The following is a 27,932-nucleotide window of genomic DNA, read 5'->3' as shown; positions in this document are numbered from 1 at the left end:
CAGGGTGACTATAGTCAATAATAATAATTTAACTGTACATTTAAAAATAACTAAAAGACTATAACTGGATTGTTTATAACACAAAGGATAAATGTCTGAGGGGATGGATATCCCATTCTCCATGATGTGATTATTATGCTGCATAATTGTATCAAAAAATCTAATGTACTCCAAAAATATATATGCCTACTATGTACCCACAAAAATTAAAAATAAAAATTAAGAAACAGAAAAATTTCCAGAACCAAAGGATACAAGTTTCCAGCCTAAAAGGGTTCTCAAATACCCAGTATGAGTAATAAAGGCCTATTGAAAGATACATTGTTGTACAGTTTTAAAACACCGGAATGGGAAGGTCCTAAAAACTACCATCTGCCATAAAGTAAAAAACAAACAAATGGGAAAAAAAGAGATTACATGCTAAGGGAAGTAATTCACAATGGCAACAGACTTTTCAAAGTGGCACTGGAGGATACAAGGGAGTAATGTCCTAAAAATTCTAACGTTACATAATTATCAAACTGGAATTTAATCATGAGTGAAGAAGAAATTAAGACATTTTCAGACAGGCAAGGAAGTAACTGGAAGATATGCTCCAAATACAGAAAGAATAAACTAGGAAATAACAAAAAATAGAATTCAGGAAACAGTAGATTCAACCTAGAAGAACACCAAAGAGAAGTCCCAGGATGGCACTTGGATAGCAGGTGTAGAGGGCAAAAAGCTCAGAAAGAGCAGGCTGCCAGGCTCCAGAAGAGTAAGTACAACCATTGCCAGAGGTAAGTTATGAATATATTGATTGATTTCTGCAAAAGAATCTCAATAATGGGCATATATGAAGCATCAAAAGCTCATACGTGGCCTGAAATAGGTGGCTTCCCTAAAAAATATTTCAGCAACTTAGAAAATGCTGAGCTGAGAAGTACAATACTAGTATCTTACTTCCTCGCCTAACCACTGGTGTGTTTACATCCTAAAAATAAAGGTTAAAAATGCTATTAGTTCAGTAATTATTAAATTATCTTTATGTCTCTTTTCTTACTTTAAATCACTAGCAATCATGACTTTAAAAAGAGAGATTATCTATAGTTGAAGAAAAAATTTAAAAATAAGCAGAAAAAACGAACAGACAAATCACAAAGAAATCTGAATGGCAAACAAATATACCGAAAAGATAAATTTTGTACGAAATCAAGAAAAACAGCATTTTTCCCTCAAAGTGAACAAGAAAAGATGAGGAACCAAATGTAAATGCTTGAAAAACATTATTTCCCTAAAATATGGTCATTCTGCCTCTGGAAATCTACCCTAGAAATAATCTCAAACACTAAAGAAGTTTTATGTTCAATAATCTCAAACACTGAAGAAGTATTATGCTCATTGTTGCATTTTGTTTTTCCTGTGCTGAAATAATCCCTAATAGCATTTTGTTTTGTTTGAAAAAACAGAAAAGAAAAATAAAGTCTTCCCATAACTGTTCTATTTAAAACTACATATAATGTATATATACAACGTTTATAAAAGTAAATAGTGAAAGCCTCACTCCAACCTTCCAATCTCTCTCGAAGTTATCAACAGTGTGAAGCATAGTTTCTACCTTAATATATCACATGTATATATATTTACATACAAACACACACACAGATACACATACACTTCTTATAAAGAGGAAAACTAAGATTATTATACGTGTGTACTGCTCTGTAATGTTTTTCTGCCACTAAATATATTAGGTAACAGTTTTTGAGTGCTGACTACACATAGACACTGTTTTAAGTGACTACAAACATTGTATCATTTAAACTTTATCATGATCCCTATAAGTCAAACAACTTTGCATCTTAGTACTAGTATATTTACCTCATTTTTTAAAAACAGGTTTTGTTACAATCTATCTTATGGGTATACCATAATTTACTATGTCTCCATTATTGGACATTTTGGTTTCTTCTAATTTTTTGTGTAATACCAACCATTTAGTAAAAAAATAGGAAACCACTGAAATACGGGAATTAACCAAGTTACGCTATAATCACATGAAATATAATGCTACCATAAAAAATGATCAATGGAAAAGCTATGTAAATGCATCAGAAAATGCATAGACTATATATACAGTAAAAAAACAGAAAACACCAAAACTATTTAAAACAGTCTGGATTCAACTATGTATTAAACTGGTAAAGCGGTTTCTAGGTAGAAACTCTGGGTGATCTTTCTTCCTCTTTTTGCTACTTTTAAATTTTTCAACAATGACAATGTGTTATTTTAAAAGGGAAGATAAGTAAGTTATACTTCCTTTGTATAAAAAATAAGACCACACAAATTGGTAATCTTAACACCTTAAGAAGCTGACTTATCTAAATGCGAAACTGTAAAGTTCCCTTCAATCATTTTCAGATATAATTCATACAATATTGATTTTATAACATGTTGATACTATAGTATTATAATGAAAATTACTTCACATAACACATTAAGGCAATGTGGCAATACAAGGACTCTTTTTCCAATTATAAATCTAAAATAACAACTATTTTCTGCTGGCAAACTCGTCATTTCAAGATACATACTTTTGCTCTTGACTGTGTTAATTCAAAGTGGATAGATTCAAATTTTGTCATTAAGGAATGATTCTGTGTGACCAAACAAGCATTCTGTTGCCTAAGTTTATTTAGTTTCTCTCGAAGGCTTTTAATCTCCTGATCCACAGGGGTAGAAGATGAAAACATCTGAAAGAATGAAAAAGAACAAATATATTTTCAATTATTTCAATTAAGGGTTACATGTAATTAATGGAAAATTATGAGCAATTATTAATAAAATGACTAAGCAGCTCAGAAAATGAGTTAAAATACTTAGTGAGTATTGACAAGGATATGTGGAACAATCAATACTCTCTCCTCCACTGCTGGTGGAAGTATATACAAGTATAACCTGGAAAACAGTGGTACACTTTGGGAAACTGGCTGGTATTATCCAGCAAAGTTGAGTATGCTAAGAACCAACAATATCATCCCTAGATATAAACCTGATAGAAACTTTTGTACTTTTGCATGTGCAGATATAAAACTATTCATAGCTACATTGTCCACAAGAGATAATAAATGGGAAGAACCCAAATGTCCACCAACAATAAAATGGATAATAGGTAAAATATTATTTTATCTGTATACATATTTTTATTATATTCTTTTTATACGTATTTTACAATATTTAATTTTCATGAGGATTGTGATTTTCAAAACATTTCTTTTAATTAACTTTGAGTGATTTATTTATGCAATTCAAAATTCAAAACTATATAAAAGAAAAAGTATACACAGAAGTCTCTTCCCATCTTTAATAGGTGGGTAACCACTTCTATAAGTTTCTTGTTTAGTCTTCTAGTGATTCCATACACATACATAAGCAATACAAATTACCCACTTCCCTCCTCTCCTTATGCAAAAACTAGCACATTAGATATAACATTCTGCACCGTGCATTTTTTTTTTAACTTGGAACAATATACACTGGCAATCTCTCCATAATAAATACACTGACAAACTCCTTTTCTCAACTGCATAGTTTCCATTGCATGAATAAACCATTATTCAACTAACCGCCTATTACTAGATACTTGAACTATTTCTAATCTTTTGATATGATCAACAATGCCTAATTTCATATCCTGCAGGTGTGTCTATAGTATCGTTTTCCAGAAATGGGAGTTCCAAGTCAAGGTAAATGTATTTGTAATTTTGGTAAATATTGCCAAATGCATCTCAGTTGGGGTTATATCACTGTGCATTCCCACTAGGCAATGTACCTGTACCCAATATCACCTATAAAATAACATCTCAAACATCTGAATGTTTAATAATTCTATAGGTAAGAACTAGGTAAGGTACTTAGGTATAGTTTCATTTTGAATTTATCTTACTATGAGGAAATTGGACACCTTTTCATTAGTTTGGATATCATTTTTATTTCTTTTTCCCTTCATGTCTTTTGCCCATTGGGTTACTGACCTTTTTGTTCTCAGTTTCTAGGAGCTCTTTACACATTAGATTATCCTTTTGTGTTTGATAGTCATTACCATTATTGTTTTCCCAATTAAGGCACATATAAAGTAAGAATGATCAGCAATTTGAATGAGGATAGAGATCAAATTTCTTGGAATTACATACCATGTAAACATGGAATTTGAATTTGTTTCTAAAAAGTAGGTTCAGACAGCTTCATTAAGTAGCTTCCTTATAAAAAAGAAAGCTCTTAATGGTTGGCTTTCCGAAGTGGAAAGAGCAAATATGTATCCAAAAAGATTATGTGCAACCATATCTGTGTATATACATGTAGGGAGTGCAGGGAACAAAGAATAGGAAGAGAGTGTAAAAGGAGATAAAAGGGTTGAGTGAGGAAGAGGGATAAATGCAGGGAGATAAATATATGATAGAATAAGAAAAAGGAAGACAGTTTCAGACCAAGCAAAGATCTCTAACATCATGGACAAAATAGAAAGATAATGAAAGAATAGTGCCATACTATTCACAGTACTTGATCCAGGCTAAATGGTGGGTATACCTTAACCACTTAATAAATAATTGATTACCTATTATGTATAAGATGTAGTGTTAAAATCAAGGGGATTATAATTTACTTAAGAAGACATTTAACTGCAAAAAGGTAATAAATATATAAGTTTAAAAGTAGAGTAATACACCAAGATAAGTACTTTCTTGTTAGAACATAAAAAGAACAATTATATTTAAATTCTTGAGTACCAGAGTAAAAGATTACAGAAACCATGAATAAGGTATTTAAAGAAAAACTGAAAAAAAAATTTTTTTAAGTAGGCAGGCCTAAAACCAACACTTCTTTTAACTAGATAGGTGTAAAAATAATAACCTTATCTCTTGCCTTTTTTTGAAAATCAGTGCTGCTACCAGATATTTTACAAACGTTTTCATAAGGTGAATAATTCAGAAGTCCAGGGTGGCTAGGCTGAACATCCAAAATTAGCCTTTCAGATCTTGAAGGATTAGGGGCATAATCAGAATTTTCACTTGGACTAACACTAGAGAAAAAAGAAAAAACATATTTCAGTTCTTGGATAGTTTATTCACTATAAATTGCTATACATTAAATAAGAAAATAGAAAACCTGAAATGCTGCTAAGTAGATTCACAGTTATGAACATAAGGCAATGTTCCACTAAATTTTAAATAAATCATAATTACTTTTAAACTAGCAAACTGTATTTCTAGAGCCTCTATGCTGATTACTTAAGATTCAAAAAAGCATTAAAAAATTAATAAAGCCCAAAAATATATTTTATACTGAGTTCTAATACACTGAAAGTGTTTTTAATATGCAAAGAGGCTTCTCTAATATTCCTATTTTTCCCTAAACTGAAAGTTATATTAAAAAGTATAAGAAAATTATTTCTTATTCCAGAGACACTTTAGAAACAATACATAATAATGAAATTCACACATTTTATATTGATATATTTAAGGCACAGTGAATTCTGTATGTGATTTTACCTACTTACCTGGATAACTCTTCCCCTAAACTCTGCAAACTCCATTCTGTTATCTTCAGTTCATGTCTTAAGGAAGCAACATTTGCAAGCAAACTTTCCTCTTCATTGTCTTTATTACAGTAGTCTGATGAACTAGATTCCATTTCTTAAAAAAAAATGAATTTCTTGTACCTTGCCTGAAAGATTCTGTAGTTTCAGTCAAAATACTCACACGAATAGAATTTAACTCATTAGTTTTCTATTTCAAATGTTGTGAAATCTTTCATGGCAGTTTAAAACAAAACAAAAAATCAATAATAATGAATTTATCTGTAGTGTAAAGCCATAAAGGAGTTCAATACAATTTCAATGAATGAATTTTTCATTTTAGCCAGGGTCTAGTTATATAGTTCCCCTTTTCTAAGCATACCCGATCTTCCTAGCAATTGTTAAGTATTTTCATTCCATGTTAAGGAAACTAAGAATTAGACATTAAATAACTTGCTCAAAGTCCCACAAACTGTAAATGGTGAAATCAAGACTTGAATCCAAGTCACTAGGATGCAAAGACCATTAAATTATGTCTCATTGTAGCTTTATTACTTATTACATATCAATTTCAATATGAGGTGTTTGAACTTTCACAATCACACTACGAGTACTAGACATCTGATTAAATGGTATCATTACAGTCATTCATATTTTGTTAGAAGGGAATTTATTACCACATAAAAGTTATCTCGTCCTTCTACGCCCAATAGTTACAAAATTTAAAAAACACACATTTACAAGTCACAACCATAGGGATCAAAATAACATTTGGCAGGTCAACTTAAAGAAATAAACGAAGAAAAGCTTTTGCTTCTTCAGTGGATGAGTATCTCTAGGGTTGTGTAACTACTAAATTTCTTTGCATATAAAAAACCATAATAAAGCATCATATTTTATTATTGTAATTAATACAATAAAAAAACTAAAGCTTTATAATCTCCACTACTTCTGTAGAGCTTTCTGCGCAATCTTAAAATTACATTCCTCTTTCAGATCCCATTTACCTTTTTCATTGTAGCATTTCCTTCAACGCCCTTCTTAGCATTCTGCTCCCATCCCAAGTTCCAAAAGGTTGGGAGTCCTGTCATTACGTTCAGGACTGCAATGTACTTACAGAGGCTCAATATTTTGAATGAATTAACAAATACTAAACTATCCTTCCTTCCCTCAACCAGTCAGAATAGTATGCTACATTTATTCCCCACTCAAAAATTCTCAAATGTAGGGAGGAAGATTAAAAAGAAAACTCCCACCTTAAGGAAAGAAAGTGGCAGGAAATTAAATGAGATACTGTGTAATCTTAATAGACAAACTGGTTCTATCCTCTTTCCCTTTTTTGTTTCCACAAATTTCCTTCTGCTTAAGTGACAAGACTCTCGCAGACAAGTCAATAAATCAGGTCCCCATCTTGCTTTATCTATTCAACATCTCTAGCTCTCTGTAGGATGGTGAAGGAGAAAAGGGTTGAGAAAATTGGGCAAAATCTATAATGCCATTTGGTATTATATATTTCGTCTTAAATCAGGTGTTAGTTCAACATCTGTGTATTTTCATGTAAGAAATAATTGTCAGACCGGGAGCGGTGGCTCACGCCGGTAATCCCAACACTTTGGGAGGTTGAGGCAGGTGGATCACGAGGTCAGGAGTTAAAACCTGGTGAAGATGGTGAAACTCCGTCTCTACTAAAAATACAAAAAAATTAGGCATGGTGGCGGGCGCCTGTAATCTCAGCTCTGGGGAGGCTGAGGCAGAGAATTGCATGAACCCGGGAGGCGGAGGTAGCAGTGAGCCGAGATCACACCACTGCACTCCAGCCTGGGCGACAGAGTGAGACTCCGTCAAGAAAGGGGAGGGGAGGGGAGGGCAGGAGAGGGGAGGGGAGGAGGGGAGGAGGGGACGGGAGGAGAGGAAAGGGGAAAGGAAAAAGGAAAGAAAGGCAGACAGAAAGACAGAAAGGGAGGAAGGGAGGGAGGGAGGAAGGAAGGAAGGAAAGAAAGAAAAGAAAGAAAAGAGAAGAGGAGGAAAAGAAAAGAAAGAAGAAAGGAAAGAAAGGAAAGAAAGGAAAGAGAGAAAGAGAGAAAGAGAGAAAGAGAGAAAGAGAGACAGAGAGACAGAGAGGAAGGAAGGAAGGAAGGAAGGAAGGGAGGGAGGGATGGAGGGAGGGGGAGGGGAGAGGAGGATGAACTCCCTAACTCTTCTGCCGTAGCAATGAATATATTTGATACTAAAATGTTTTCATTTTCCTAGTGGGCCATTTACTGTCAAATGAATGCCCTTAACCTCAATTTACAGTAGTTACCCAAAACAGTATATCTTCACTGACTGAATACCAAGAAAAGCACATCATCCTACTCATGGACCTTAACATCATCATCTTTGGGCCCTAATTAAGAATGTGTTTGTAGGTTTGCACACGCACACCCATCAAACGAAGGACAAGTGTTCTTTTATACCCTATGTATGTGATACAATGGGCTGCAGTTGAAAAAGATTCCTCATTTTGGAAAGAGGTCATAACTTTGTATAGTAGTCTCCTGTCTCAAGATTGCTTGACACAGCTGATCCTACATCCGTCTGAAAGAAGCAGGGGTCGGGGGCGGACGTGACATCTTCCTTTCAGTTGTTTTTTTTTTTTCAAGGAAATACTTTTTTTTTTTTTTTAATTTTATGGAGACAGTGTCTCGCCATATTGCCAAAGCTGGCCTCGAACTCCTGGGTTCAAGCAATCCTCCTGCCTTGGCCTCCCAAAATGCTGAGATAACAGGCCTGAGCCACTGCGCCCAGACTCCTATTTTTCATCAAATAAAATACAACCGTTCAGAGGAGCATGCTCAGCAACAGCAAGGACCAGTCCCAGCGCATCCAAGGTGCCGGGAGGGAAAGGAACAAAACTCCCCCAGGTAAGCTGTTTTCCCCACGCCAAGGGGCAGTCGCTCACCACCCAAGTCGCAGCTGGGGAGAGACTCACCCGGCGACTGCGCGCTTCGCACTCGAGTCTACGTTAGGAAGCCTATGACCCTCTCCAGGGCCCCTGCGCTTGGAAGCCTCGGACGCTACTTGGAGAACCAGCGAACCCCGGCAGCACGGAATTCGAACCGCCGCGGGAGCCGTTGGCACACGCCTACCCGGCCGCTGCCCCGCCCCGGCGCAGACTGCGTGAGGCGCCGCCGGAGGCGCGGGGCTTGCCGGGAATCGTGGTCGGCGAGCGCGTCCGAGCCCACTAGCCGAGCCCGCCCGGGACTACATTTCCCACAATCACCGCCAGGATGCCCATTGGTGGGGGAAGCCATGGGAACCAGAGGCCGTCAGTGGGAGAGGCGGGCGGCGCTCACGCCTGGCCTGAGGGGGCCGAGACTGAGGCGGTGGCGGAACGGGGCTGCTGGCCCCGCCCTGAGTCCCTACCCTTTGGAGGACTGCGCTTCTCCTTCGGAGGGAGTGTTCGCCGCCGCCGCCGCGGCCGCCACTTGGAGTTTCTTCAGACTCCAGATTTCCCTGTCAACCACGAGGAGTCCAGAGAGGAAACGCGGAGCGGAGACAGCAGTATCCCACGCCTCTTGCAGCCCGGATCACCCCAGCAGGGATGGGCGACAAGACCTGGCTGCCCTTCCCCGTGCTCCTTCTGGCCGCTCTGCCTCCGGTGCTGCTGCCTGGAGCGGCCGGCTTCACACCTTCCCTCGACAGCGACTTCACCTTTACCCTTCCCGCCGGCCAGAAGGAGTGCTTCTATCAGCCCATGCCCCTGAAGGCCTCGCTGGAGATCGAGTACCAAGTAAGTGCGGAGGATAAACCAGCCTCCTTCCTTTAACCCAGCTACACTGCGTTGTCGCCTCTCACCCGTTTAGAAACTTCTGGTGGACGGCCCGGGTGGTGAAGAGGCGAGGGCCGTCCGGGAAGCCGGCCCGCTCTGCGCAGGCGCGCGAGGCGAGGCAAGGCGAGGCTCACGCTGAGGCCGGGGACCCAGAACTTAGGCTGGACCTGGAATTGACAACTACCCCGCCTAATCCCCTTTCCTTCTGTCGGAAAGAGGCCAGAACTGGTGATGTCGCTGGCTTTTCTGTTTCCTAATTCGCCTATCGCTTTTCTTAGCCACTACACGCTCCGATACTGAGAATTTCACAATGCGGAACTGATACACGTTCTCCTTCATCATTGGACGAGGTGATGACACTTGTTTGAATCACCCCCACCCCTTTCACACAATTCAGATGTTACAGATCTTCACTGTCTTTGCTTCAGTTAAGGGTTTTTGAATTATGATCATGTAATTATCACTAAGCCCAATTTTGAAATTTTTTGGAAGAGGCTGTTGCTATATTTAATCATACATTGCCGTTTAAGTTATATATGCATTATTTTCAAAAGATCAAATCGTATATTAAAACTTTATAACCTTTCCTTTCTTTTCATTGAGCATTGTAAGCATTTCCCTCGTGTCATTTTTTTTGGGGGGGGGGTTGTTTTTGTTTTTGTTTTTTTGAGACGGAGTCTCGCTCTGTTGCTCAGGCTAGAGTTGGAGTGCAGTGGCGCAATCTCGGCTCACTGCTGCAACCTCTACCTCCCGGGTTCAAGCGATTCCCCTGCCTCAGCCTCCCGAATGGCTGAGATTACTGACGTGCGTCACCACGCCCAGCTAATTTTTGTATTTTTAGTAGAGACAGCGTTTCACCATGTTGGCCAGGCTGGTCTCGAACTCTCGACCTCAGGAGATCCTCCCGCCTCGGCCTTCCAAAGTGCTGGGATTACAGGCGTGAGCCACCATGCCCAGCATGTTTTCTTTTTAGTATCTGCATAATATTCTTGCTGGGAATTACCTTATTTTATGTAGTCATGCTAGTAGGGGGTAATTTCTTAGAAGAAATCTTGTTCGTTCCACACAGCAAATTTCGATGTTTTCAGGTAGCAGTACAGGAAAAAAAAAAAAAAAAAAACAGCATTGATGTGTTTCATTTTTCAGTGTTTTAGAAGTCAATTATCATCAAATGTTAATTTTTTAACTTGATGTAGAGAATTGTTTTTAAATACCAGGTACTGTCACATACAGAGCAAAATTAAAAGTTGTAGAATTTTTTATACGATGAAACTTAAGGATTAAGTTATATATAGGTACACAAGATAAGCACAGAGAAGAAAATATCTAAAAATCACATAGTGAGCAAAACTGAGGCTAAAACTCAGTGTTTCTTGATTTCCAGTAAAGTTCAAAAGTTCAGCATTTACTGAACAGTTAATACGTGCCAGGAATTGTGCATGGAGGGGGCGGGAGACTAGGGGAAGCGAGGTTGTGGAGGTTGTAGGTAAAAGAGAAAGAAAGAATCCCTCTTCTCAAAGAGCTTAATAAGGGTTACTGGCTCATAAACAGGTAATTTCAATAAAGGATGGCTAAGTACCAGTAGAGGAGGATCACTTCTAAGGGTTTCAGAAGAGGATTCCTGGAGAAAATAAAATTTAATCCAGAAAGATGCTTAATTGAGACGAAAATGCAAGGAACAAGGGACATTTCAGAAAAAGGAACAAAAAGACCCATAGTTCTTAAAATACATAGTGTAAGTGGGGATGGTTAGTGTGTAGTGGACACTACAAGCACTGCGTTTGTATTAGACTTTAAGACATAAAGTCTAGGGTGGGAGTAGCAGAAAAGGACATCAGAGAGGCCAGAAGGCTGGGGTCTTGAAGCCTCAATCATAGCCTTGTTTGTCATGCTGTGTAGGTTTTCCTTAATTTTGTGCAAGTCCATTTAAGATTTAAAGAGATCACTGGATGCAGTGTGGAAAATGGATTTAAGGAGAGCAAAATTGGAGTCAAGGAAACCAACTAGAGGGCTAGTGAAATAGTCTAGATAAGAAAACAATTTGTATTAATTAAAAAACTTCAGTATTTACACACATTAGGGAAGATATGTATTTTAACTCCTGTCCTCTTACAGTTAAGAGCACCAGCTCAACCTTAGCCTGGGTTCAAATCTTGAGTCTGCCTACTTAAAACTTATGTGATCTTCTCACTTGTAAAATAGAGATAATAATTGTAACCACATCATAGAGCTGATTTGAAAAACATGAGTTAATAAATGCTCATATTCAATGTAAAGTGGTCTATTAACATATGCTAATAGATCATCCCTGCCACATAGTAAATAGTCAGTGAATGTTAGTTTTACATTTATACCTCTATAGTTACGTAGCTGGCTTGGTTTAGCTTTATTCTTTACATCTTTAGTGACTCTTAAAGGTACTGTTCTTTTTTTTTTTTTTTTTTTTTTTTTTTTTTGAGACAGAGTCTCCCTCTGCCACCCAGGCTGGAGTGCAGTGGCGCGACCTAAGTCCACTGCAACCTTCATCTCCTGAGTTCAAGTGATTCTGCCGCCTCAGCTTCCCGAGTAGCTGGATTACAGGCATGTGCCACCACACCCAGCTAATTTTTGTATTTTTAGTAGAGGCGGGGTTTCACCATCTTGGCCAGACTGGTCTCAAACTCCTGATCTCAAGTGATCCGCCAGCCTCAGCCTCCAAAGTTCTGGGATTGTAGGTCTGAGCCACCACGTCCGGCTGGGATTATTACTTTAAAACATTTTCCCTAAACAATTTGTTTTGATTGAGGAAAGAGGTAAAATCACTTAATATATGTAATCCTAGACAGTGTTGGTGAGATGTGTAGGGTAAAGATCATCTTCCACCCTATGTTTGCATTTCCCAACTTGTTTAATTTCCTAGTAACTACATCCTACTAATTTTTGTCTTGAAGTTAGTTTTTAAAATATTATGGAACAGACAATCCAACTTTGTCCTTGGTTACTGTGACATATTGAAAATTTTACTAATTTCTTTTTAGGTTTTAGGAGAATACTTTTTGGATAATTGACTAGCCCCACATTATATTGATAGAGGTTCTTGAAAACTTTAATGCCAATTCATGTATCTTATGAATAAAATAGAGCATCCATTTAGAAATTTAAGTCATTCTTGAGTGCTTGATATGTGTCAACACTATCTGAGGTGCTAGGGATACAACGGTGAGTGAAAATATCGGCTAGGTGCAGTGGCTCACACCTGTAATCCCAACACTTTGGGAGGCCAAGGTGGGAGGATCACTCAAGCACAGGAGTTTCAGACCAGCCTGGACAACATAGCAAGACTCCATCTCTACCAAAAATAAAGTAAGCCAGGCATGGCAGCACACACTTGTGGTTCCAGCTACTTGGGAGGCTGAGGTGGGAGGATCACTTGAGCCCAGGAGGTTGAGGCTATGGTGAGCTGTGATCATGCCACTGCACTCCAGCCTTGGTGACAAGAGCAATACCCTGCCTCAAAAATATATATATATGATATATGTACGGTATTTTTATATATATATATATATATTTGTGTGTGTGTGTATAGTCCATGCTGTCATACAATCAAGTATGGGGACAGACATTAATCAAATTATTACACAAATACATGTCAAAGTATTTAATAGGGGGAATGAAGGTAAGTTCATAAGACTGAGTGGGCTCAGTAGGACGACTTCATTTTATCTGGAAATTGAGAGACATCCAGAAGTAGAGTTAATTTCTATAGAATTATCAGGCTTTCACTAGGCATAAGGGAATGAGTGGGACAAGACAATGGGTAAAAAAGAAAAACAACGTGCCAAGATACTAAGGAAAAAGAGAGAAAGATACCTTTGAGGTCCTGAAAGACAGGATACAGAGAGAGAACAGTGGTATAAGTCTACTCTAGAGAAGTCAGTAGCAACAGCAATCAGATCATGCTGGGCTTTTAGGTCCTTGTTAAGGATATGGGTCTTTTTGCAGAGACCAGTAAGAAGCCACTGAAGAGTTATAAGCAGGTTAACTTGATTCGTGTTTTTTAAAAGATCATTTTGGCCGCAAGGTATTGAGCCTCTCTGTACTAGTTTCTATATACTTATAAAATAACAATAGTCACCTGCTCCCCACTACATATTATTATGAATAAATATGCTAATACATGTAAAAGGAATGGTATCGAGCACCTAATAAGCACTCAAAAAATGTTAGCTAGAAAATAAACCCTGAGCCTAGAACAATACCTTTTTAAGGGCATAATAGGCACTAAAAAGTATCTTTGAATGAGTGAACCAGACGTTCACCAAATATGTAAAACTATCTGGGTGGGTTTTTGGGAGAATATAGCTGTATCAATTTTTAAAAATTTTTATTAGTCTTTTCATTTTTGTATAGAGCTAAATTTCAATATTTTCTAGTAAACTGGCCATTTCATCTAATTTTTAAAATTTACTTGCATAATATATCTGATGCCATTTGGAATACCTCCTATTTCCATTTTATCTGCAGGTATACATGTCTAATATTATATGTATATATATGTATATATAAAGTATATGTAAATATAAATATGTATATAAAAAAACAAAAACTCAAAAGCCATATATATATAGGCACAAGGGAGTAAGTGGAACAAGACAATGGATAAAAAAGAAAAACACATGCCAAGATACTAAGGAAAAAGAGAGAAAGATACCTTTGAGGTTCATTTATATATATATGTGTGTATATATATAAATGACTTTTAAGTATTATGTATATCAGTATATATATAAATAGGTGGGTTTTGGGGAGAATAATATATTTAATAATTTGATACATATATTTGAGTTATATATATATATACACACACATATTTATTTATTTATATATATATACACACACACACACACACACACACACTTTCTTTTTTTTTTTTTTTTTTTTTTTTTTTTTTTGAGACGGAGTCTCGCTCTGTCACCCAGGCTGGAGTGCAGTGGCCGGATCTCAGCTCACTGCAAGCTCCGCCTCCCGGGTTCACGCCATTCTCCTGCCTCAGCCTCCCGAGTAGCTGGGACTACAGGCGCCCGCCACCTCGCCCGGCTAATTTTTTGTATTTTTTAGTAGAGACGGGGTTTCACCGTGTTAACCAGGATGGTCTCGATCTCCCGACCTCGTGATCCGCCCGTCTCGGCCTCCCAAAGTGCTGGGATTACAGGCTTGAGCCACCGCGCCCGGCCCACTTTTTTTTTTTTTTTTTTAAAGAGATAGGGTCTCCAGCAATCCCATTACTGGGTATATACCCAGAGGAATATAAATCATTCTACCATAAAGACACATGCATGCGAATGTTCAGTGCAGCACTGTTCACAATAGCAAAGACATGGAATCAACTAAAAGTCCAGCAATGACAGTTTGGATAAAGAAAATGTGGTACATATACACCATAGAATACTACGCAGCCATAAAAAAGAATGAGATCATGTCTTTTGTGGGAATATGGGTGGAGCTGGAGGCTATTATCCTTAGCAAACTAGTGCAGAAACAGAAAACTAAATACCACGTGTTCTCACAAGTGAGAGCTAAATGATAAGAACTTATGAACACAAAGACGGAAACATGAGACACTGGGGTTTACTTGAGGGAGGGTGGAAGGACAGAGAGGCGCAGAAAAGATAGCTATTGGGTACTGGGCTTTATATCTGGGTGATGAAATACTAGGTTGGTGCAAAAATAATTGTGTTTTTTTTTTTGTTTTTGTTTTTTTGTTTTTTGTTTTGTTTTGTTTTGTTTTTTTGAGACGGAGTCTTGCTGTGTCGCCCAGGCTGGAGTGCAGTGGCGCGATCTCGGCTCACTGCAAGCTCCGCCTCCCGGGTTCACGCCATTCTCCCGCCTCAGCCTCCGAGTAGCTGGGACTACAGGCGCCCGCCACCACGCCCGGCTAGTTTTTTGTATTTTTAGTAGAGACGGGGTTTCACCATGTTAGCCAGGATGGTCTCGATCTCCTGACCTCGTGATCCACCCGCCTCGGCCTCCCAAAGTGCTGGGATTACAGGCTTGAGCCACCGCGCCCGGCCATAATTGTGGTTTTTAACACGTTTACCTAGGTAACCTTCACATGTACCCCCAAGCCTAAAATAAAAGTTAAAAAAAAAAAAAAGAGAGAGAGAGAGATATGGGGTCTCACTATGTTGCCTAGGCTGAATTTGAACTCGAGCTCAAGTGATACTCCCACTTCAGCCAGCCTCCTGAGTAGCTGGGACTACAGGCACGTGCCACCACACCTGCCTCCTTTATGAATTTTTTTACTTCCAATTTTTTACTTCCAATTATAAAAGTAATATACAACCTCCTTAGAGTAAGTCAAACAATACAAAGATGTAAAAGCAGAAAAAGCCGGGTGCGGTGGCTCACACCTGTAATCCCAGCACTTTGGGAAGCAAAGGTGGGTGGATCACGAGGTCAGGAGCTGGTCTCCAACCTCCAATATGGTGAAACCCTGTCTCTAAAAAAGAAAAAAAACAAATTAGCTGGGCGCAGTGGTGTGCTGTAGTCCCAGCTACTCGGGAGGCTGAGGCAGGAGAATCACTTGAACCCGGAAAGCGGAGGTTGCAGTAAGCCGAGATTGCGCCATTGCACTCCAGCCTGGGTGAAAGAGTGAGACTCCGTCTCAAAAAAAAAAAAAAAAAAAAAAAACTAACTCTATTGAATGCCTGTTGTCATTCTCCTAGATGTGAACTCTTCCACACCTTTTCCCATACTCATAAAATCATACAGGGTTTGATGGGGTGAAACATATGATTATTTTAATTAAAATGTCATGATCCTTAAAGTCCTTACAAAGTTTTTATCAACAGGTAAATAACCCGAATCAGAGGAAGTCTGTTGGTTCATATAACTGGAAGTCTGAATAGGACAGATTTCAGGCTTAATTTGTTTTTCTCTGGTTCTCATGGCTCTGCTCTCTAGACTTTTCTTAAAGAATTGAATTACTTTTTCTTCACTGACAGATATTTTTCCTAAATACATCAAAACTAGTATTTTATTGTCTTCTGACTTCAATTATAGCTGTTGAAGCTTCCTGTCAGTTTGTTATATATTTGTAGTTCATCTCTATTTTCTCTTGTTGCTTTTTAAATTTTCTGCTTCTGCATTTTCACTGCAGTTTAAGTGCATCATCTATGCTTCTTAATCTCTCATTTCTCTCTTTGTCTCTTCTATTTTAAGGACAATTTCTTCAGCTCTATCTTCTACTTAATTAGTTTTAAAAATTTATCAATATTATTTTTGATTGGCAAACTATAATTGTATACATTTATGGGGTATATTGTGATGTTTTGATACACATGTACAATATGTAATGATTAAATCAGGCTAATTAATATTGCCTTGCTTATAATTTTTTATGATGAGCTATTTGAAATTTAGTCTCAGTTATTTTGAAATATACATTATTATTGAATATAGTCACCTTCCTGTGCAATAGACCTCAAAACCTATTTCTTCTGTATATCTGGAACTTTGTACTCTGTGATCAACAACTCCCTCCCTATTCCCTCTCTCCCCAAGCCCCCCGCCCCCAGCTTCTGGTAACCATTGTTCTACTCTCCACTTCTAGGAATTCAACTGTATTAGATTCCACATATGAGATAATGCAGTATTTGTCTTTCTGTCACTGACTTATTTCACTTAGTATAATGTCCTCCAGTATTCCATTGTGTATCTATACCACATTTTCTTTATTCATTTGTTAATGAACACTTAGATTGTTTCTATGTCTTGACTATTGTGAATAATGCTTCAGTGAATACAGGAGTGCATATATCTCTTTTACATACTGATTTCAGTTCTTTTGGATGTATACCAGAAGTGAGATTCTAGATGATATGGTAGTTGTATTTGTGGTTTTTTGAGGAACCACCATATTGTTTTCCATAGGGCTGTACTAATTTACATTCCCACCAACAATGTACTAATTTGTTTTTTCTTTTTTGAGATGAGGTCTTGCTGTGTCACCCAGCTGGTCTTAAACTCCTGGGCTCAGGATCCTCCCATCTCAGCCTCCTGAGTAGCTGAGAGTACTGGCACGTGCTCACCATGTCTGGCAATAATATACTAATTTACATTCCTTTTCTCCACATCCTTTTCAACACTGTTATCATTCATCTTTTTTACAAAACCCATTCTAACAAGTGTAAAGTAACATCTCATTGTGGTTCATTAATCTTTTTAAGTTATAATCTGTTGACTCTTTTATTGAGTTTATAATTTCAATGACTAGATGTTCTATTTCTCCCTTTTCCCCAGATTACCATAATTAATCCTGACTTTATTCCATTTCCATTTGCAGAAAGTCTGAAATATTTTCCATTAACATTTCATAGAGATATTTCTTTTTTATCTCTGCCTGGTTTTGTTCTTTTCTTATGGTTTTCTTTTGTAGTTTTTTTAAATTAATAGGCTTTCTTTAGAAGAGTTTTAGATGTATAGACTAATTGACAATTGAGCACACATATACCCCCACATTCCCATACAGTTTTCTCTGTTATTAACAACTCACATTAGTGTTGTACATTTGTTAAAATTGAGGGCCATTTTGTTAACATTAACTAAAGTTAAGTCCATAGTTGCATTAAGGTTTGCTCTTTCTATTGTACAGTTCTATGCATTCTGAAAAATGCATAATGTTATGTATTCACCATTAGTATATTCTGTAGTATCATACAGAATAGTTCCATGGCACTAAAACTCCCCTGTACCCCACCTACGCAAACCCCCTTTCCCAAACACTGAACTCCTGGCAGCCATTGATCTTTTTTACTTATTTCTGTGCTCTCTGTTCTGTTCTCTATTTGTCAGTTCTTTCATCAGTACCATGCTATCTTGATTACTGTAACTGTATACTAAGACTTGAAGTTGGGTAATATCCGTCTTCTGACTTTGTTCTTTAATATTGTCTGGGCTATTCTGGATCTTTTTTCTTTCCAAATAAATTTTAGAATCAGTTTGTCAATATCCACAAAATAGCTTGCTGGGACTCTGATTGGGATTGCATTGAGTCTGTAGATCAAGTTGGGAAGAATTAGCATCTCAACAATATTGAGTCTTCCTGTCCATTGACATGGTATATCTCTTTATTGAGCTCTTCTTTGATTTCTCTTATCAGTGTTTTGTGGTTTGCCTTCTATAGATCTTGTACATATTTTGGTAGATTTGTACCTAATTCTTTTTTTCTTTTTTTTCTTTTAGTGCTAATGTAAATGGTATTGTATTTTTTATTCCCAACTCCAGTTGCTTGTTGCTGGTGTATAGGAAAGCAGCTACTATTGTATGTTAATATTGTTTACTGAGACTTGGCTATAATCACTTATTAGCTCCAGGAGGGGTTTTTTTGGCAGTTCTTTAGGATTTCTACATGGACTATCATGTCATCTGTGAACAAGGACAGTTTTATTTCTTCTTTTCCAATAGGTATGTCTTTCCCTTTCTTGTATCACATTAGCTTGAACTTCCAGTATGGTGTTGAGTAGGAGTAATGAGGGAGTAGCATCTTTGTCTTATTTCTGATTTCAGTGAGAAAGCTTCTAGTTTCTCACCATTAAGTGTGGTCTTAGCTGTAGGATTTTTGTAAATGTTCTTCCTTAAGTTGAGGAAGTTCCGCTCTATTCCTAGTTTGCTAAGATTTTTTTTAATATTAAATATCATAGATTGATATTGGATTTTATCAAATGTTTTCCATACGTATGCCATTGCTGTGATCATCTGAGTTTTCTTCCTTAGTCTGTTGATGTGATGAATTACATGAAATAATTCTTGAATGTTGAATCAGGCTTATATACTTGAACAAATCCATCTGGTCATGGTTGAAATTCTTTGTTTACACTGTTGAATTAGCTTTGCTAATATTTTGTTGAAGATTTTTGCCTGGCCATTATTATCCTTTTAATGTCCATAGATAATTAATGATGACCCAGCTTTCATTTCTAATATTAGTGTTCTGTGTCTTTTCTCTTTTTTTCTTGGTTTGCCTGACTAGAGGTTTATTAGTTTTATTGATCTTTTTAAAGAACCATCTTTTTGCTTCATTGATTTTTTTTTTTTTCTGGGTTGATTTCTTGTTATCAATTTTCTTGATTTCTGCTCTAATGTTTTTCTTCTGGTTGTTTTAGGTTTATATTACTGTTCTTTCTCTAGCTTCCTAAGGTGGATGTCTAGATTATTGATTTTAGATCTTTCTTCTTTTCTAATAAGTTCATCCAATGTTATAAATTTCCCTCTAGGCATTGATTTCTCTGTATCCCACAAATTTTTGTTAGGTTGTATTTTCATTTCATTGAAGTTTAAAAAAAAATTATCTTGAGACTTCTTTGTCCCATGAGTTCTTTATAAATGTGTGGTTTAATCTCCAAATAGTTGGGAATTTTACAGCTATTTTTGTGTTAACTGATTTCTACCTTAATTCTTCTGTGGTCTGACAGCACAAGTCAAAGTGTGTTTTATGGCCCAGAATGTGGTCTGTGTTGGTGAATGTTACATATGAGCTTGAGAAGAATGTTATTCTTCCGTCATTGGATTGATTAGTTCTCAAGATTCAATTAGACACAGTTGATTGATGGTGCTATTCTGTTCAACTATATCCTTACTGATTTTTTGCCTCCTAGATCTGTCAATTACCGATAGAGGGATGTGGCAGTCTCCAACTATAGTAGTGATCTTCTATTTCTTCTTGTGGCTCTTTCAGTTTTAGCCTCACATATTTTGATACCTTGTTGTTATGTGTATACACATAAGGATTGTTATGTCTTCATGGAAAGTTGACCCATTCATTATAGGTAATGCCCCTCTTTTTTTTTTTTTTGAGACGGAGTCTCGCTCTGTCGCACAGGCTGGAGTGCAGTGGTGCCATCTCAGCTCACTGCAACCTCCACCTCCCAGATTCAAGTGATTCTCCTGCCTCAGCCTCCCAAGTAGCTGGGACTACAGGCACATGCTGCAACGCCCAGGTAATTTTTTTTGTATTTTTAGCAGAGACGGGGTTTCACCATGTTAGCCAGGATGGTCTTGATCCCCTGACCTCGTGATCTGCCCGCCTCAGCCTCCCAAAGTGCTGGGATTACAGGCGTGAGCCACCATGCCCGGCCAGTAATGCCCCTCTTTATCCCTGAAGATTTTCCTTATTCTGAAGTTGTCTTTCTCTGACATTAATATAGCTACTCCAGATTTCTTTTGATTAGTGTTAACATGGTATATCTTTCTCCATCCATTTACTTTAAATCTATCTGTGTCTTTATATTTCAAGTTGGTTTCTTGTGGACAGGCTATGGTTAATCTTGTATTTTCATCCACTCTGGCAGTTCTTTTAATTGGCATATTTAGACCATTCACAATATACTTATTGATATTGTTGGGTTAATATTGCCATGTTTATAACTCCTTTCTATTCATTGTACTTGTTCTTTTTTTTACATCTTCCCTCCCTTTTCTGCCTTCTTGGTTTTTACTGAACATTTTATATAATTCTACTTTCTTTCTTCTCAACATATCAATTATATTTCTTTTTAAAATGTTTGTGGTTGAAATGAAATTTATCCCTGGGATGCAAGGATGGTTCAGCATTCTCAAATCAATCAGTAGAATGATATGATACATCATATCAACAGAATGAAGGACAAAAACCATATTATTTCAATTGATGCTGAAAAAATATTTGATAATATTCAACATATCTTCATAATAAAAACCCTCAAAAAACTGGGTATAGAAGAAACATACCTCAACATAACAAAACCCTTAGACAACAGACCTACAGCTAGTATCTTCTGAATGGGGAAAAGCCTTTCCTCTGAGATCTGGAACACAACAAAGATGCCCATTTTTACCACTGTTATTGAACATAGTACTGGAAGTCCTAGCTAGAGCAATCAGATAAGAGAAACAAATAAAGGGCATCCAATTTGGAAAACAAGTCAAATTATCCTTCTTTGCAAATGATACATCTTATATTTGGAAAAATCTAAAGACTCCATAAAAAAGCTATTAGAACTGATAAATATAGTGAAGTTGCAAGATATAAAATCAACATACAAAAGTCAATAGCATTTCTATATGCCAACAGCAATCTGAAAAGGACATTTAAAAAGTAATCCCATTTACAGTAGCCACAAGTAAAATTAAATACCTAAGAATTAACTGAAAAAATGAAAGATCTCTACAATGAAAACTATAAAACATTGATGAAAGAAATTGAAAAGGACACCAAAAATGGAAAGATATTCCATGTTTATGTATTGGAAAAATCAATATTGTTAAAATGTCCATACTACCCAAAGCAATCTGCAGATTCTATGCAAGAATACCTTTGGCATTCTTCCCAGAAATAGAAAAAACAATTTAAAAATGTATATGGAACCACAAAAGACCCAGAATAACCCCAAAATATCCTAAGCAAAACAAAACAAAACTGGAGGAATCACATGACCTAACTTCAAATTATACTACAAAGATATAGTAACCAAAATGGCATGGTGCTTGCATAAAAACAGACACACAGACCAATGTAACAGAATAGAGAACCTAGAAACAAACCTATACACTTACAGTGAACTCATTTTTGACAGAGGTGCCAAGAACATACACTGAGGAAAAGACAGTCTCTTCAATAAATGGTCCTGGGAAAACTGGATATCCATATGCAGGAGAATCAAACTAGCCCTCTATCTCTCACCATATACAAAAATCAAATTAAAATGGATTAAAGACTTAAATCTAAGACCTCAAACTATGAAACTACTACCAGAAAACATCAGAACTCTCCAGGACATTGGTCTGGGCAAAGATTTCTTGAGTAATACCTCACAAGCACAGGCAATAGAAGCAAAAATGGACCAATGAGATCACATCAAGCTAAAAAGCTTCTGCTCAGCAAAGGAAACAGTTAACAATGGGAAGAGCCAACCCAAGAATGGGAGAAAATATTTGCAAACTACCCATCTGACACGGGATAAATAACGAGAATATATAAGGAGCTTAAACAACTATACAGGAAAAAATAATCTAATTTTAAAATGGGCAAAAGATTTGAATAGACATTTCTCAAAAGAAGACATACAAATAGCAAACAGGCATACGAAAAGGTGCTCAACATCATTGATCATCAGAGAAATACAAATCAAAGCGATAATGAGATCATCTCACCCCAGTTAAAAGGGGTTATATCCAAAAGACAGGTAATAACAAATGCAAGAATGTGGAGAAGAGGGAACCCTTATACACTGTTGGTGGGAATGTAGATTAGTATAACCACTATGGAGCACAGTTTGGAGGTTCCTTGAAAAACTAAAAATACAGCTACCATATAGGCCAGCAATCCCAATGCTGGGCGTATACCCAAAAGAAAGAAAATCAGTATATCAAAGAGATACCTGCACTTCCATGTTTGTTGAAGCACTGTTCACAATAGCCAAAATGTGGAAGCAACCTAAAGTGTCCATCAACAGATGAATGGATAAAGAAAATGGGGTGCTTGTACACAATGGAGTACTATTCAGCCTTAAAGAAGAATGAGATCTTGTCATTTGCTGCAACATGGATGGAACTGGAGGTCATTATGCTAAGTGAAATAAGCCAGGCACAGAAAGACAAATATCACATGTTCTCACTTATTTGTGGGAGCTAAAAATGAAAGCAATTGAACTTACGGAGATAGAGAGTAGAAGGATGGTTACCAAAGGCTGGGAAGAGTAGTGGGAGGCTGGGGGGTGGAGGGGGAGGTGGAGATGGTTATTGGGTACAAAAAGAACAAAAATGAGTAAGACCTACTATTTGATAGCACAACAGGTGACTATAGTCAATAATAACTTGTTCTTTTTAAAATATTTTTGCTTTGTAAGGCACTTTTGTTGTAGCATAAATGTACATTTTAAAATAACTAAGAGTATAATTGGATTATTTGTAACACAAAGGATAAATGCTTGAGGGGATGGATACCCAATTTTACATGATATGGTTAATATGCATTGCTTGCCTATATCAAAACATCTCATGTACCCCATAAATATGTACACCTACTATTTACCCACACAAATTAAAATTTTAAAAAAATTTGCCCTAGATTTGTAATATACATTTACAACTAATGTAAGTCCACTTTCATGGATAGTACAGGTACATTATAACTGAGTTTTCCCAGTTCCTCTCTGCCATCCTTTATAGTTGTCATTCATTTCACTTATCCACATGTTGTAATCACTGAATACATTGTTGCTATTATTACTTTGAACAATAATCTATTTATTAGATTAAGAAAGATGATTTTATTTTTTCTTCATTTATTCCTTTCCTGATGCTCTCCTTTCTTATGTAGAACCATTAGTTATCTATTGATAAAAAACTAATCAACCACAAAATTTACTGGCTTAAAACATTTACTAGCTTTAGTTTCTGCCGGTCAGGAAAATCTGGTCACTGCTTAACTGGGTCTTCTACTCTGGATCTCTCACAGGACTGCGGTCATCTTAGGCTCAGTTGGGAAGGATCCAAACTCACTCATGGTTGTTGACAGGATTCAATTCCTTACTAGTTGTTGGACTTAGGCTTCAGTTCCCTACAAGCTGTTGGCCAGAGGCCTTCCTTGTTTCTTGCCACATGAGCCTCTCTGTAAAGCGTCTTACAACATGGAGGTTTTGCTTCATCAGAGCGAGTAAGAGGGCAAGAGAAAGTGCCAGCAAGAGAGAACAAGCTAGCAAGACGGAAGTTATAATCTTTAGCAACCTGATTATGAAAGGGACATCCCATCACTTTTGCCATGTTGTATTTATTACACAAGTGTATGAATACCAGAAAGGCAGGGATCATTGAGAGCCATGTCAGAAGCTACCCATCAAACCCATGCCTAATGGGGCTATATCCTGTGTGAATCGTGTGTGTCCTAGGTTGAGGATATGACCCTCCAGAAAGGTTTTGCATTTCCTCCTCCCAGGCATTCCACGATAGAGGACTACATTTTATATTGTTCTCTGATTGAGTCTGTGAACACGTGGGTAGTGAAACTGAGCTACAAAATTGCTTGATGTGTAAGCTTATAGATGAATTATCTGGTGAGCTTATATTATTTTTTCACATATGACTTGAGGCCAAGACAGACAAGCTTTCTTGTGATCTCTGTGTACTGGTGGACTTTTTAAAAATTTTAACCCTTTTACTGATGGTATGACCCCTCAAAGATCCTAGCGTTATGCATAGTTCTTAGTTCCTGCTCCTTACATAATTCAGCCCCAAAGCTTCATGACCTGTCCTCATGGGGATGTTAAATCTCAAGCTTCCAGGTAACTGACAAGTTAACCCCCTTCACAGACTACCACTTACCACTCTAGTTTTCATGTCTTTTTTTTTTCTTTGCTCTCACCATGTAGTTGCAAAGATTGTTTTAAAAATATAATCCAGCATTTCCAGGGGGTTTTATACTGGGAGGGCTTTTTGGTTATCTGTATATTGCCAAATTGGATGTCCTTCTATTTAATGTTTAAGCATCCATTTGTCAGCATCAAAATTAACGTGTATGTTTTCTTTTAACCGAACTTTTAACAGTTTTACTATTATCCCCATCATGTTCCATTGAAATAAACTGGAATTTTTGTTTCAGATTATGGCTTTTTTTTTGAGATGGAGTCTCGCTCTGTGGTACAGGCTAGAGTGCAGTGGCGTGATCTTGGCTCACTGCAACCTCCGCCTTCCGGGCTCAAGCGATTCTCCTGCCTCAGCCTCCCAGGTACCTGAGATTACAGGCACAGATCACCACGTCCAGCTAATTTTTTAATTTTTTTTTAGTAGAGACAGGGTTTCACCATGTTGCCCAGGCTGGTCTTGAACCACTGACCTCAAGTGATCCGCCCACCTCAGCCTCCCAAAGTGCTAGGACTACAGGAGTAAGCCACCGTGCCTGGCCCAGATTGTGGCATTTTTAATATTTATTTTGTATTTTAAAAGTATATTTTATGGCCAGGCACAGTGGCTCACACCTGTAATCCCAGCACTTTGGGAGGCTGAGGTGGGTGGATCACTTGACGTCAGGAGTTCTGAGACCAGCCTGGCCAACATGGTGAAACCCCGTCTCTACAAAATACAAAAATAGCCGGGTATGGTGGCGCATGCCTGTAATCCCAGCTACTCAGGAAGCTGAGGCAGGAGAATCATTTGAACACAAGAGCCAGAGGTTACAACGAGCTGAGATAGCACCACTGTACTCCAGCCTGGGCATCGAGACTCTGTCTCAAAAAAAAAGAAGTATATTTTATGATTTTTTAATTAAGCTTCCATAGTCTTAAAAATCATTTTTAACAATTTCATTAAGCCTGACAGCTACTACCAATAACTGCTTTTTAACTGTTTTACTAAAATATTTTCTTAGCTTTGTTACATTGCTTGTTTTCTGATTTAATAGATTTTGTTTGTTTGTTTGTTTTTGGAGGGTATCCTTGAGTAATTCTTTGAGAATGTTTTGAGTCCTTGGATATCTGAAAATAGCTTTATTTATTTATTTTAAAATTTTTAGAGATGGGGTTTCACTGTATTGCTCAGGCTGGAGTGCAGTGACTATTCACAGGCACTTTCATAGTACACACTACAGACTTTTAACTCCTAGCCTCAAGTGATCCTCCCACCTCAGTCTCCCAAGTAAGTAGCTGAGATTACCAGTGCATGCTACCACACCTGGCAAATAGCTTTATTTTTGCTTTGACTTCAGTAAATATCTTTTTACTTGGGAACATTGACTACATGGCTCCATTATTTTTTTCCATCTAATGTTATATATAAGAATTCTGATGCTAATCCCAATTAGATGCAGTTCTCTACTACTTCTGCTACTTCTGATAGAAGGTTGTACTTTTTAAATCCTTTGGAAAACTCAATATCTTATAGTCTTTTTTCATTTATCCTGCTTCACATCTATTAGATCCTGTCTAAAGATTTTTATGGATTTTCATCTTTTGAAACAGGAATTTTTCTTCTTTGTGGGTTTTTGTTTGACGTGGAATCTCACTTATTCTTTTGCCCAGGCTAAAGTACAGTGGCATGATCTCTGCTCACTGCAACCTCCGCCTCCTGGGTTCAAGCAAGAGAACTCTCTTGCCTCAGCTTCCCAAGTTGCTGGGGTTACAGGCATGTGCCACCATGCCTGGCTCATTTTTTTATTTTTAGTAGAGATGGGGTTTTGCCGTGTTGGCCAGGCTGATCTCAAACTCCTGACCTCAAATGATCCACCCACCTCGGCCTTCCAGTGCTGGGATTAGACATGAGCCACCACACCCAGCCTATAGATTTTAATTGTTACATGTCTTCTTCATTTCACTGGGATTTAAAGAAGAAAATTATGTATATTTAGCCAGCCATTTGAAACCAGTTCTGTTGAACAATAAGAGCACAGGAGTAGGTAATCTTTTATATCGTCACATTAAAGCCACCAAGAAAAATAAAATGAAATGTTAAGAAAGAGTAGCCATTGAGTTAGGTATTTTTTTGTTTTTCTTTTTTTTTCTTAAGAGGCTGTACTGTACAGTGTTCCAAATAGATTCTTTTTAAAATTTTAACAAACACTATAAATAAAGAGAAAACGTAGGGAAGGAGGAAGACGGGAAGACAAGTTTGCAGACAGATCTACAGGGAAAACACTGAGACACTTTAATTTGTGTAGGATGATAAAAAGATGTATTTATTAAATATTTGCATCTGTGACACAAAAGCAAAATATGGATAATAACATTGTTAGGACTGGTACCCTTGGAGTTATAAAAATGGTGAACAGAATTTTCATCCATTTTATCATCTATGTTGGATGTGCCACATATGTGTCCATAAAAGTACCTACAAGTTTATGCCAAGTGAATCCTACAAAAAGATGCTTAGATCCCAGAGAATGTCTCGTAAGTGCCAAAGAGGATAGGTGTGCAATCTGTAGTAATACAAGAGACAGTGTGAGAGAACTTGACAGGAGGATACAGAGGACACTTCAAAGGACTTGACCTATTTATACAGGAGGTTGCAATTTTTTGAATTGCAAAATGAGACCTTGGCAATGACCTTGAGCAGTAGTATATAACTGCCACATGCTTAGTGTTCCAATAATGGAACACAAGGCATAAATGTGTTAAATTGGCTCTTAAAGAATGAGTACAATTGGATGAGTATTTAGGAGAATGGAACAGAAATAGAGGCAACACAGCATACTTATTAAAAATTATTCTAGAGGCAGATTGCTGAGTTCGAATTTTGACCATGTCACTTATTTGCTGTATCACTTTATTTTTTACTTATTTTTTTTAATGTGGCCTAGATGAATTAATGCTGTGTCACTTTGGAAAAATGACTTCTCTGTGCCTCAGGAACAAAATGAGAATAATAGAACCTACCTTTTAGAGTTGTTATAAGGAATAAATTAATCCACATAAAGCATTTAAGACAATTTATGGCATCAACTATAATTGTTAGTTGCCATGATTATCATCATCATCTTCATAGAAGGACATTTTGGAATTATAAATGGACAGATTGTATTCACTGACTAGTACATGAACCAACCTGCTTCGAATACACAATTCA

General features: G+C 37.3%; 2 protein-coding genes across 6 annotated transcripts in view; one reads left to right on the top strand and one right to left on the bottom strand.

The window, feature by feature from the left end:
• CCDC18 (coiled-coil domain containing 18) overlaps nucleotides 1-8,679 on the bottom strand; it is a 113,705-nt gene extending 105,026 nt beyond the window's left edge. For 2 of the 5 annotated variants that reach the window (XM_050807014.1, XM_050806994.1), the window contains exons 1-4: nucleotides 8,526-8,678; nucleotides 5,537-5,672; nucleotides 4,891-5,059; nucleotides 2,574-2,732 (exon numbers count right to left, since the gene is read on the bottom strand). In XM_050807014.1, the coding sequence (XP_050662971.1) occupies nucleotides 2,574-2,732; nucleotides 4,891-5,059; nucleotides 5,537-5,670 (462 nt within the window). In that variant the 5' untranslated portion in view covers nucleotides 5,671-5,672; nucleotides 8,526-8,678. Of the gene's footprint in view, nucleotides 1-2,573; nucleotides 2,733-4,890; nucleotides 5,060-5,536; nucleotides 5,673-8,525 lie in introns of all 5 variants that reach the window. The other 3 variants (XM_050807024.1, XM_050806984.1, XM_050807004.1) reach the window with 3 other exon arrangements.
• TMED5 (transmembrane p24 trafficking protein 5) overlaps nucleotides 8,656-27,932 on the top strand; it is a 28,972-nt gene continuing 9,695 nt past the window's right edge. The window contains exon 1 of the mRNA XM_050807102.1: nucleotides 8,656-9,326. Within this exon, the coding sequence (XP_050663059.1) occupies nucleotides 9,138-9,326 (189 nt within the window). The 5' untranslated portion in view covers nucleotides 8,656-9,137. The remainder of the gene's footprint in view (nucleotides 9,327-27,932) is intronic.

This window comes from Macaca thibetana, chromosome 1 (assembly GCF_024542745.1).
Source record: "Macaca thibetana thibetana isolate TM-01 chromosome 1, ASM2454274v1, whole genome shotgun sequence".
Classification (NCBI taxonomy): Eukaryota; Metazoa; Chordata; class Mammalia; order Primates; family Cercopithecidae; genus Macaca; species Macaca thibetana.
Note: the sequence above shows the minus strand (reverse complement) of the source record. Positions and strands in the feature narration are given on the sequence as shown.